This window comes from Bos grunniens, chromosome 28 (assembly GCF_055505025.1).
Source record: "Bos grunniens cultivar Pamir isolate PY7600 chromosome 28, Bosgru_T2T1.0, whole genome shotgun sequence".
NCBI lineage: Eukaryota > Metazoa > Chordata > Mammalia > Artiodactyla > Bovidae > Bos > Bos grunniens.
Genome location: NC_141192.1, coordinates 16,729,245 through 16,742,761, shown reverse-complemented (window position 1 = coordinate 16,742,761; position 13,517 = coordinate 16,729,245). Strand labels below are relative to the sequence as shown.

General features: G+C 38.6%; 1 protein-coding gene across 8 annotated transcripts in view; it reads right to left on the bottom strand.

The window, feature by feature from the left end:
* PPP3CB (protein phosphatase 3 catalytic subunit beta) overlaps nucleotides 1–13,517 on the bottom strand; it is a 47,934-nt gene that overhangs the window by 29,578 nt on the left and 4,839 nt on the right. For all 8 annotated transcript variants that reach the window (XM_086382061.1, XM_086382066.1, XM_086382062.1 and 5 more), the window contains exons 2-3: nucleotides 3,213–3,413; nucleotides 2,390–2,514 (exon numbers count right to left, since the gene is read on the bottom strand). In XM_086382061.1, coding sequence (XP_086238187.1) covers nucleotides 2,390–2,514; nucleotides 3,213–3,413 — 326 coding nt within the window. The remainder of the gene's footprint in view (nucleotides 1–2,389; nucleotides 2,515–3,212; nucleotides 3,414–13,517) is intronic.

Sequence of the window (13,517 nt, the reverse complement as noted above, 5' to 3'; positions counted from 1 at the left end):
TGTTTTACAAATGAGGAAACAGAAGCAAAGAGCTTAGGTAACTTGTCCAAAATCACAAAACCTCTAAGTAATGGAGATAGGATTCTAATCCTCTGATTTTAAGCATTATGCCATGCTGCCTAATGAAGAGAAAAGTCATGTTTTATGTTTACTTTGTTCGTTATGAATGTTGCCTTATATAATTAAGTGCTTATTATCTGAAATGATTCAAAGACAATGCAATTTTAAATAAAAAGAATATTAGAACAGCAGCTATTTTTCTCTAAATACACCTAAGAAACAGACTCACATATTACTTATTTGGTTTAAAAAAAGGAAAGACTATTTCATATGTAAATAAGTTTGGTTTACATGATCACATACAAAAAGAAAATACAAACTCTTTATTTTTTTGGCTGCACTGCATAGCTTGCAGGTCTTGGTTCCCTGACCAGGGATCAAACCTGGGTCCTTGGCAGTGAAAGTGTGGAGTCCTAACCACTGGACTGCCAGGGAATTCCCACAAACTTTGTTTGAAACAAGTTAAGGTTAACTGAAATGTGTAACACATTTCATTTTATTCACAAGAAAAAAAATAATTAAGCCTGGTAAGTACTTAATAAATACCTGCCCTTTTCACTTATTCTGATTCTTTATTACTTTCCAACAATAAAATGAATTAAAAGAGTCAGCTACAGGGACTTCCCTGGTGGTCCAGTGGTTAAGACTTACAGTGCAGGGGATGGGGGTTCAGTCCCTGATGGGGGAACTAAGATCACACGTGTCAAAAAAACCAAACAGAAAACAAAAACAAAAGTATAACAAATTCAATAAAGACTTTAAAATTGGTCCACATTGAAAAAAAAAAAAAAACTTAAAAAAAAAAGTCTTGTTTAAAAAAAAAAAGTCTGCTACAAAACCCTCTAATACCAAACGCTCAGTTACCAACTAAGCGTCCTAAAATTGTTCTATTGTTTCTGTCAAAGGCCCCAGTCTTTCTATCAAGAAGGGCCAATTTCTAGCTTTCTGAAGGCTCCAAGGGAAGACTGAGAGGGGCTGATGATGACACTATGGACAGAAAGAACAACTCAGGATGATAAAATTGCCAAGGGAATTTGGATGGACAGAGCCCGGACCTCCCTTTCCCACCAGGGATCCCAGTATACCTCAGAACGGAGGCTGAAAACACTACAGGAGACGTAAACAGCAGTAACTGGCATAGAAATTCATCAGGTAAGGTTTCAATATCTAGTGGAGGACATGGTTAAAAGCACAGGCTCAAAGTGCCTAGCTCCACCACTTACTAACAATATGACCTTGGGCAAGTTATTTAACCTTTCCAAGCCTCAGGCTCCTCTATAAAATGGATAAAATAATAGTACTTACCTCATAACTTTGTTGTAAAAATTAATCAAGCATGTTAACTGCTTTTAATATGCTTGAAACACATTAATGATAACACACCTATCTATTTGCGGAGCTTCTACTCAACAATTTAACCTCTAAGAATTTGTCCTATAGAAATAACTGGGCAAGTATATAAAGACGTATAAATAATATGGTCCACTGAAGCATCAACTGCCATGGCAAAAAACTGGGAATACCTTAAATGCCTAACAATAAGAATTGATTGACTGTGACTAGTTTAGTCAACAGAATACAATGCAGCTATTAAAAATGATGCTATAAATTTATAGTTGAACTGGCATGACATCAGAGCATAGGAATTAATAAAAAAAAGAAGTTACAGAACATTATAATAGGAGTTCATTTTCATTCCAAAAAAGGGGAGAAATGCATATATTAGAAAACACAAATTGTTCTATGTCTTAATTTTTATAATTAGAAAAGTAAAAGGAGCAAAAAGAACAATCTACTATTAAGTGATAATAAACAGGTCATTTTAATGCCTCTCAAGTTTTTAAAAGCTGATTAATACTTTTAGAATACATAAAGATTCCATATGATATACTTGGGTCTTAATGGCTACAGGAGGAAAGACAGAAGCAGTAGAGTTTAAGTGATAAAAGCATTCTATTTTATTTAATTAGAAAAATACAATTAATCTTTTTTTTTTTTTTTTTGCATGGCTAAATGCCTTTAAGGGCAAGAGAGATAAACAGCATTAGCTCCTCAGGGCCACTAGATAACAGGGCAATAAAGGCCCCTCATTTTGCTTATAATTTCCACTGGGAAATGGTAATTACAGTAACACACAAAAAAATTAAGAGAATAGTTTGCAAGACAAAAGAGGAATAAATAATAGCTTTACCTAAAAACTTCAGAATATGTAGAAGTATTAAAAAGAACCCAACACAGGTAATTTAAAGAACTTATTTTATGAGGAAGTAATAGAAATCATCTATGATAACACTTAAAAGCAAATCAAATGATAGTATATGATTATTACCTCTATACTAAAATAACCTCTGTCCACATAATCACCAAGAAAAAGGTATCGTGTATTAGCAGGTGATCCTCCTACTTCAAAAAGTTTCATCAGATCAAAAAATTGGCCATGGATGTCACCACACACTGAAACAAGAAGATTATTAGATATGAAAAAAAAACTCTAAAATAACAAATTTTACTTAAATTCTAATTTCGTCTACATAAGAGAGAGCATAAAATTCTATCAAGAAAGGTCTAAGACGGAAGCAATCTATGAAGAGTCATGACAGGGATAATGTGTACCCAACTGTTCATGTGCTCAAGATCTAGAACAAGATATAACAAGAGTATTAAAATTTGTAGTAAGTGACAAAATTTTCATCTAAATTTATAAAACTCTTCTTTAGGAAGTCAAGCATGCACATCTTAGGATGATAAAATTATATTGGCAGTAAAATATCCATTCTAACTCCTTATTTTCTGATGACTTCTGAATGATCATTTTTGGTATCTGATATGGCACTGAGGTATTTGCCCCTGATGACTGAAAGCATAGTAAATAAGTATTTGTTGAATCAAATTCAATGATGGCCAACTCAACTGATGAAACCTTCATAAAAGCATATTAGACTAACTTCTGCACTCAGATTATTTAGGATCATGTTTCTTCATTGAAAACAGGCAAAAACTTTCAAAAGTTATAGGAAATAATCTGGAAATTCAAGATAATGTCCATGTAATACTAATTTAGTATATAATATGCATGAAGAAGAAACAGTTTTATAATTAGGTAAATAATGGTACAGTAAAAAAAATAATATCCAAAACATAAATAAGTGTACCTGTAATTGGAGCCTCTACTTCTATCATGGTTTTCTCTCTCCGAAGAATGGCAGCACCCTCATTGATAATTCTAAGTGCAATTTCTTCATCTACCCGACCTTCTTTTACTAAGTGGTTCTTCAGAACATCAACCCTGGGTATCCCGTCCATATCAAATACTTCTTCAGATGTCAAGCGATGTGTTGGGGGGAAAGGAACAGCTGCAATTTTTTTAATTAATAAAAAAAATCACTATTAATATATTAACATAAAAACTAATCAATGGATCTAGGTAAGTAAGAGTCAAAACTGAAAAGCTGAAGTTTTTGTTTTGTTTCTTCATTTACTAGATAGAGGTATTAACATTTAAAAGCTTTCTTAAAAAGAGAAATCAAATTATACTTCTTTTTAAAATTATATATAACAACATGAGAATTATTAGAAAAATGAATTGTCTCACAAAATTAAGTTTTTTCAGGATAACTAGAGCTTTCTTTAACTAAAAGAAATGTTTTAGCTTTAACTGCTGCTGCTGCTAAGTCACTTCAGTCGTGTCTGACTCTGTGTGACCCGGATAGACATCAGCCCACCAGGCCTCCTGCCCCTGGGATTCTCCAGGCAAGAACACTGGAGTGGGTTGCCATTTCCTTCTCCAACGCATGAAAGTGAAAAACTGAAAGTGAAGTCACTCAGTCGTGTCCAACTCTTAGCGACCCCATGGACTGCAGCCCACCAGGCAGCCCACCAGGCTCCTCCATCCATGGGGTTTTCCATGCAAGAGTACTGGAGTGGGGTGCCATTGCCTTCTCCCTAGCTTTAACTAAAGCTAACTAAAACATTTTTTGATAAAACTCTCAAAACATATTACACACTCTTCATCTTAAATGAAGTATAATAAATATAATATCATACAAGCATAAATAGAAATCCCAAATATAAGGTGACTGACCAACTTCCCAATAAAAATATATAAAACAATGCCTGCTGGCCAACTTGAGCAGAAATTTCTGTGCTGTGTTTAGTTGCTCAGTTGTGTCCGACTCTGCGACCCCATGCACCATAGCCTGCCAGGTTCCTCTGTCCATGGGGTTTCTCCAGGCAAGCATTCTGGAGTGGGCTGCCATGCCTCCTCCAGCGGATCTTCTCAGCCCAGGTATTGAATCCAGATCTTCTACACTGCAGGCGGATTCTTTATGGTCTGAGCCACCAGGGAAGCCCATGAATATGGGAGAGAGTAGCCTATCCCTTCTCCAGGGGAACTTTCTGACCCAGGAAATCAAATCAGGGTCTCCTGCATTGCAGGAGGATTCTTTATCAGCTGAACTACCAGGGAAGCCCAGAAATTTCTAGAAATATAGATTAAAACAGCCAAACGTTTACTTACAGATTTAAATTAATCTAGATGCATATATATACTTAAAATAATATTAATAAAATACTGCTTTTTCTCTCACCTTCATTTTTCACATAACAGTTTCATTCAAAATCTTTACACACATTTTTGACAGCAGTGCATTCCTTGCCACTGGATTCATTTTTCGTCATCTAAAACACTTTTATAAGCAAATCATCCTCCCTTCCATTTAAGTTGCTTAAGATACAGCACTTTTTAAATACATGTTCAATGCTATTGCTGCAAATTTATCCTAAAACACAATTTCCACTTGTCTAACTACTGAAATAGTTGGCCTTTTTACTCCTGTAGCATATATTTATGATTTCCGCAAGTATTTACCAACTGTATTGTTTTAAATTGAAATCTGTTAAGTGGAATAGAGAACATGAAAGTCCATTTTCAATGGCATCTACCTTAAGGTCATGTGCCTAGGAAAAGTTATTATATATCTGTTAAAATTTTTTATTCCTTTTTAACTGAATCCAACAAATGACCTCTTTATGCATTCAAAATCAGCTTGGGTTGAAGCAGTTTTAGGCTTTTTACCAAATAGTACTTTGTTTTTCAAAAAAAAAAGAAAGAAATTTATAGTAAGAATGTAGTCTACATATAGACCCAAATGTATTTCTCTCTTTTCTGAAATAAATTTTTAAAGAAAAAACTCACTTTGTGTATGGGCATAGACTACACAGTATCTTCCTGACCATCACTGTGATTATCAATTATTATACAGAAGACTGGCGAAGTATAGGATGGACTGCTTCTTCACAGTTCAACTTAAAGTAACTAAAACAGGGGACTGGGTTAGAATTTTATCAATTACCTAAGAAAGAATAATAAATAACCATATTCTCATAGCAGAAAAATGATTTAGGAAGAGCTCAGTTCTTAGAAGTGAAATAAGAACTAAAGCAGAGGAATATAAACCATTTCTAAAAGACTTTGAAATCATCAATCTCTCTAGCTTTTATGTTTTTTTGATAGTAAAACAAAACTTGCTTTTCCCGCCCCCTTCTTGAGAACACATTTATTCCCATTATTTTACTGCATCTAGAACAAGGCATTAAAGTACCCCAAATAGGGCTTCCCTGGTGGCTCAGATGGTAAAGAATCCACCTGCAATGCGGGAGACCCGGGTTCGATCCCTGGGTTGCAAAGATCCCCTGGAGGAGTGCCTGACAACCCACTCCAGTTATGTCTTGCCTGGAGAATCCCCATGGATAGAGGAGCCTGGTGGGCTACAGTCCATGGGGCCGCTCAAATATAGCTATGTCAGATTCTAAAAACATAAAAACCTTTATTAATGTATGTTTTTCTTCAACCAAAGATTAAACAGACTATTATACTATATGCTATCGGAGAAGGCAAGGGCAACCTACTCCAGTACTCTTGCCTGGAAAATCCCATGGACACAGGAGCCTGGTGGGCTGCGGTCCATGGGGTCGCTAGGAGTCAGACACGACTGAGGGACTTCACTTTCACTTTTCACTTTCATGCATTGGAGAAGGAAATGGCAACCCACTCCAGTGTTCTTGCCTGGAGAATCCCAGGGACGGCAGAGCCTGGTGGGCTGCCGTCCATAGGGTCGCACAGAGTCGGACACGACTGAAGTGACTTAGCAGCAGCAGCAGCATACTGTATGCTATAACCTAATTTGCCACTATCAGTAAATCAACTGTTTAAAAACTACAGAAATTAACAATTGCTAAATAAATCAAAAGTTACTTTTGGGACATTATGAAAATATAAAGTTTAAATATCTCTTAAATAAAAATTTCTGAGATCAAACTGGGATATTTTTCTCATCAGGCCAAGAGAATTTTTCCTCTACTCAGGAAAAGAGATACTGTTTAAGATGCTGCATTCCAGATTATGCAGAACATAATTCCTAATAATCAACAACATAATTCCACTAATAGCTGAACTTTGTTCAAAATACAGAACTTCCTAAAAACCTAAGTGGGAGGCCCTCCCCTGCATCAGCCAGCCACCTGTGGCACTGCATGTTCTCACGCACACTGTGATGCCCCACTGCAAGTCACACCGAGCTACTGCTCCTCCTGAACCAAGAGTCAGAATGTCTTACTCATTTGGGGGAAACAAGTATACACTGCCCCCAGACCTGTGTTTTCCATTTCTTTTTCAATTCAAGGCATACTTTTAAATCTCAACAACAGCTGCAATACCTTTTAAGGAATGGGCAGGTAGAGGGGTGAAGAAATGTCACCATTGGTAAAAGCAGATGAAAACTAAACACAACACTGAAACGGGAGAGTAGACCGTTTTGGAAAAATGTTTTAATGTATCAGTAAATAAGAAAATAAGAGGCAAAAAGGCACTGTGCTCTTTGGCAGGTGGAAAAAGGAGCCATAGCAGCAAAAGAAAACTGACCAAATAGAATCTGGCCTGATAGGAAATTAATTACTGACACTGGTGGTCAATAGAGGGTTGAATTTGCTATTAATTGAGAAATTAATATTCTCTACTACCATTTTGCAACTCCTAAGGTACTTTTAAAGCATTTCCATCTAATTTTAGGTTTTTAATTGTTTTTTTACATTTCTAATTTGTCTTTAGCCAACTATTCCTGTGTTCCAACTCTTCTAAGTTTTAGACAGGGAAAAACCAGCACATAAATGTATGTACATACAATGTGAATGGCCAATAAACAGAGGAGCTTTCCCCTGTTGCCCAACCCTAAGCAAAGACTCCAAACTATCAGCCCAGTGAGGCCTCCAAAAAAATGTGGGGCACAGCCTGTGCCACCTGAAAACTCTACTCCAAAGTAGCATTCAGATGTCTGTGCTTTTCATCACTGCCATTACTCGCAACTGTCCAAAATAAGTTCTTCTTGAATTTTTTCTCTGTATTTCTTTTATTCACATCATGAGTAAGAGCAAACTCCGGGAGACAGTGAAGGACAGGGAAGCCTGGCATGTGGCTGTTCATGGGGTCGCAGAGTCAGACAGGACTCAGCGACTGAACAAGAACATCCTCAGGCTGTTCCCCTCCCTCCCAATCCTCTTAATTCAGCCTCCAGAATTCCCACCACTCTGAGCAGAAAAGGCTACAGTCTTTTAGCTCTCCATTTCCACATCTAACATCATCACTCCTGTGAAGAAGAAAATGCTGCCTCCTTTGAGGTTCATGTCTTCTGGCTAGTTTATTCTTGTCCTAGCCATCTACGGAGAAGGTAATGGCACCCCACTCCAGTATTCTTGCCTGGAAAATCCCATGGACGGAGGAGCCTGGTAGGCTGCAGTCCATGGGGTCGCTAAGAGTCGCACACGACTGAGCCACTTCCCTTTCATTTTTCACTTTCATGCACTGGAGAAGGAAATGGCAACCCACTCCAGTGTTCTTGCCTGGAGAATCCCAGGGACGGGGGAGCCTACTGGGCTGCCGTTTATGGGATTGCACAGAGTCGGTCACGACTGAAGTGACTTAGCAGCCATCTACTATACTTCTGGTCAACTCTCACATGAAACTCCGGTTCCTAGTTCAAAAGCTTTCTCCTCTCTAAGCACCACCATCATCAATGTCCCTGAAGATGGCCTATGTAAACCCAAGAAATGAGAGGTTCTGAGCTCCACTCCACTTAAACTTTCTCAGCCTTGCCCATAATTTTTGCTCCACCTCTGAAATCCTGAACTCCAATCTCTTACTCCATGACCAAAATTTCTAATGCTTTCAGACTCACTCCCTTTTCTCTATTTGTTCTCCAATTATATGAAGAACCTGGACATGTCCCCTAATCAACTACTTCTGGAAACCTTTGCTTCCTGTAATTTTGAAGCTATCCCATCAACCACCCACTTTTTAAACAACATCCTGAATTGTTTTGTTCTTTTCTACTTCTACTTATAAAACTCCAATTCTTGAATGAGCTAGTTTCTAAAGTTGGACATTAAGTAAAAAATCATCAAAATAGTTCAGTGCTTATACAAATTAATGGTCTCCAACTTTGTTGGTCATTGGCACTTGCCAGCAATCCAATTAAACATCCTTGTCTGTGCTCTCTCCCATTCTCCTCAGTGGAGATTTCAAATGGTCACCTCTTCTTTGAATCCTAAACTTAATTTCTCTCTTACTCAGTAATCAACTTTGCATCTTTTTTGGAGAAAATTGAGACCTTCAGACCAAATGTCATCTTTCTGCTCCTCTCCATCTACATTTATACCAGTATCCATCTTTACATTTCTTCCTATCTCAAGAAAGAGGATTCCTCCCACCCAATACTAAACATTCTACTGTGCTTTGAATCCCACCCCACCCCCAACATCTTCACTTCAGTCACCCTTCCCACCCACCCATGCCCTTATTCTGTGTTTCCTGCCTCCAACTCTCCATAGGGTCTTCCCTTTGAGGAGATAAACATACAGTCAGCCCTCCAAAATGACAGGTTGGCATGTGAGGATTCAACCAACCACAGATAGAAAATATTTTAAAAATAAAATTTCAAAAAGAGAATATTGAATTTGCCTCTCTAGCACTACTTCGGAGAAGGCAATGGCACCCCACTCCAGTACTCTTTCCTGGAAAATCCCATAGACGGAGGAGCCTGGTGGGCTGCAGTCCATGGGGTCGCTAAGAGTCGGACTCGACTGAGCAACTTCACTTTCACTTTTCACTTTCACGCATCGGAGAAGGAAATGGCAACCCACTCCAGTGTTCTTGCCTGGAGAATCCCAGGGACGGGGGAGCCTGGTGGGCTGCCATCTATGGCGTCACACAGAGTCGGACACGACTGAAGCGACTTAGCAGCAGCAGCAGGAGCAGCAACTATTTACATATTATTTACATTGTACTAGGTATTATAAGTAATTTAGAAATGATTTAAAGTAAATGAGAGGATACAGATAGGCTATATCCAAATATTACACCATTTTATAGAAGGGATTTGAGCATCCACTGATTTTGGAAGAGGGATGGGTATCCTGGAATCAAATCCCCACAGATACCAAGGGAAGACTGTACGCAATTCTCTATGATCTTAAAAACAACCCCAAAAGTAATTTTCCCTTACTCCTCATCCCTGTTTCTGCCATATATATCGTATATTTTACAACTGAGCTTCTTGAAAGAGTAATCTACAGTGGATACCGTCATTTTTTCACTTTTTGTCTTCTTTCCTCAACCCACATTTATCTGGCTTCTGCTCTATTCCTTCACCTTATAACTCTCTCTTTCTCTTGGGTTCTTGAAATCACTCACCTGGTTTTTCCCATAATTCTCTGGTCATACCTGATTAGCCTATCTCATGAACTTCTAGTCCTTTTCCTAATCCTATGACAGTGTGGCTGAGGATTCTGTCCTTGGTCCTCATATTATACTCCTCTCATTCATAACTATGGCTTCAACCAAAATCTATATTTTGTGGACTCCCAAATAGATTACTCAGTCCAGACTGTGCCACTAAACTCGAAATCCCTATTAAACTATTAAATATCTCCACTTGGATGTTCCATAAGTATATTAAACTTAACACAGCCAAAACTTAATGCATGAACTTTCCCTCTGAACCAATATAGTTATTTATCTGGAAATTATCCTAAAAGTCTTTTTCTTCCTCACCCTAACACAGCCAATAAACAGGTCCTAGATAATTCTCTTACCTGGTTTCATCCCTTTGGTCCCAAGACACTGAATAAGGACTTTTTTCCCCCAAAATTACAAAAATCTTTTCAGTTTTGCCCAGGTTTCACAGTAACTCAGAATACTCTTTTTAAAATTCAGATCTCAACATCCACCTGTTGCAAAACTGGATGCATCACGTAAAATCCAAATTCTGTACTTTAACATGTCATACAAAATCCCTTCTAATCTGACCCTTGCCTATATTTCCAACCCTCATCTTTTGCCACTACTCATATTCCAGTCACATACTATACTCCAGATGTTATTTTCATTTTTAAAATAACATCAAAAAAACCTCTGTACACTGCATTCCCTATTATTTATGGGTACACTATTTCCACATTTTGTCTAATTTTTCTTTGTCCTTAAACTTCATATCAGTGTTCCAATTCTTGAAAAATGTTCCTGTAGATGGCTAGGTTAATGGTGCCCCCTCCTTTGTGGTTTCATAGCAAAGCATATGATGCCGCCTACAGCGTGGTGCCTATCAGCTACACTGTAACTACCTTGCTTCCCCCTCAAGCTTATGAGCTCCTTGAAAGGGAGCAAGCTGTCTTTCATCGCCATATACCTAGTGATTAGAACATAGGTACTAATGAACATTTACTGAATTAATGAAACATGAGTTACAGTTTCTAAATTACTTATCTTTACACTAAGTTTGGAGAAGGCAATGGCACCCCACTCCAGTACTCTTGCCTGGAAAATCCCATGGATGGAGGAGCCTGGTAGGCTGCAGTCCATGAGGTTGCTAAGAGCTGGACATGACGGAGCAACTCCACTTCCACTTTTCACTTTCCTGCATCGGAAAAGGAAATGGCAACCCACTCCAGTGTTCTTGCCTGGAGAATCCCAGGGACGGGGGAGCCTGGTGGGCTGCCGTCTATGGGGGTCGTACAGAGTCGGACATGACTGAGGTGACTTAGCAGCAGTAGCAGTACACTAATTTATATAGCAATGACAATATATTTCTAGTGCTTTGTTTACAGTTTACAAAATGCTTTCATATACACAATCCTATGATTCTCAGAGACATCCTATGAGTTTGGTAGGACAATTTTATCTCAATTTCACAGAGAGGATAACAGGTTCAGACAAGTTAATGGCTCTCTCCAGGTGTTTCAACTAGTAAGGGATAGAGTCATGATTGAAACTGAGGTCTTCAGAATGCTACTCCAGTACCACTTGTCTTATATCAACACAGCGACAATGCTCTTCTGACTGAGAGTCATCAAAATCTCCTGATCAGGAAAAATGGTATAACCCACCCAGCTGCCAGGGGTAGAAGCATGCATTAGCCACATGCTTTAAGGAAAGGTTCAATAAATACTACTAAGTCGTTTCAGTCGTGTCCGATTCTGTGTGACCCCACAGACGGCAGCCCACTAGGCTCCTCTGTCCCTGGGATTCTCTAGGCAAGAACACTGGAGTGGGTTGCAATTGCCTTCTCCAATGCATGAAAGTGAAAAGGGAAAGTGAAGTCGCTCAGTCGTGCCTGACTCTTAGCGACCAGATGGACTGCAGCCCACCAGGCTCCTCCGTCCATGGGATTTTCCAGGCAACAGTATTGGAGTGGGGTGCCATTGCCATCTCCAATAAATACTACAGAACTGTCTTCAAAATTTCTAGGTATCCCCTGAATTCCTTTTAATTTGTGGTGGTTCTCTGAACACGATCCCCTTCCCTCAAAAATTAGTTTCTCCTTCCTGGCTTATTTTTGTTATGATATCATCATTCTTTGTCACTCAGATTTAAAATTTCGATGTCACTGTTCTCTTTCTGGACTCTAGTTCTATTTAAAATTTTCTCTCTCTTTTTTTTAATATCTCCATTGCTGCAATGCTAGTTCAAGTTCTTATCACTTTGTATACTAGAAAAATCTAAGTTCTACTTTTCCTCCCCCTTTATTGTACAAAGCACAGCTAAATAAATCTACTCAAAATACTGGGGTGGTTTCCACCCTAATTTCTTTTCTACCCTTTCCTGTTTAGTCCAAAAAGGACTAATGAATAAAGGAGACAAAAGTCTGAAACTTATTTTTCAAAGTCCTTCTTAACCATCCCCTGTCTCTTACCTATCACTCCAATCTCTGCCTCTAACTACAACTGCTCAATTTAAACAATCACTAAAGCAAAATTAGTCTCATTACTGTTTTCTTAAAAAAGTTTGCTCTTCTACCTGTTTCATTCCCACATCCAGTCATTGCTCCTGTATATCTACTTTCTAATATTACTCAGGATTTGTGTCATATTTGGTTTTTCTCTTTCTCATAATTCATCCATGCCATGGTCATTCTACACTTGGACTACTCCATTAACCTTCTGACACCCTGATTTTAGTCTCTTCCATTTTAATCAGTAATCACTTATCAACAATATCATGTTACCTTTCAAAAACCAAAACATTTGGGTCATCCCTCTACTTTAAAACTTTCAATAATGTGTCAGGCCAGGCACTATGGTACAAATTTTCATGAATTGTCTCTGTTAATCCTTCAAAAATCCCGTAACTTTATTAACTGTATTTTGCAGATGAGAAAATTGAGGGCTGGGGATACTCAGTATCTTGTCCTCAGTGAAATGACTGAGGCAGAACTGCTGCTGCTGCTGCTGCTAAGTCGTTTCAGTCATGTCCGACTCTGTGTGACCCCATAGACGGCAGCCCACCAGGCTCCCCCGTCCCTGGGATTCTCCAGGCAAGAACACTGGAGTGGGTTGCCATTTCCTTCTCCAATGCATGAAAGTGAAAAGTGAAAGGGAAGTCGCTCAGTCGTGTCCGACTCTTAGCGACCCCATGGACTACAGCCCACCAGGCTCCTCCGTCCATGGGATTTTCCAGGCAAGAGTACTGGAGTGGGGTGCCACTGCCTTCTCCGGAGGCAGAACTAGGCAGTCTTAATTCAAACCCAGGCAGTCTTAATCATCCAGTGTTCTTAATCATCCAGAGGCTATACTCCCTAAGTTTCAGGTCCTCAACTTGGTGTGCAAAAAAAACCTTTTCATCTGCTATTTCTTGCAAAGAACTTTACACAATACTGTCACACACTCCATGCTTTTTTCAAACTCCATGCCTTTCTACTGCTGTTTTCTCTATTAGAAAATATTTTCTCCTTCTCAGCCCCACCTTAATATCTGGAGAAATTCTACTCATCCTGTAAGGCTCCCCTCAAAATATAATCCTTTCAGTGAAGCTTTCTCTCCAAGTAAGAGTCAATTCCCTCTATACAGCTCCAACAGCACTTCGTACCTAATTCATTATATTATTTATTTGCAATAGCGTCTCCTCCACTAGA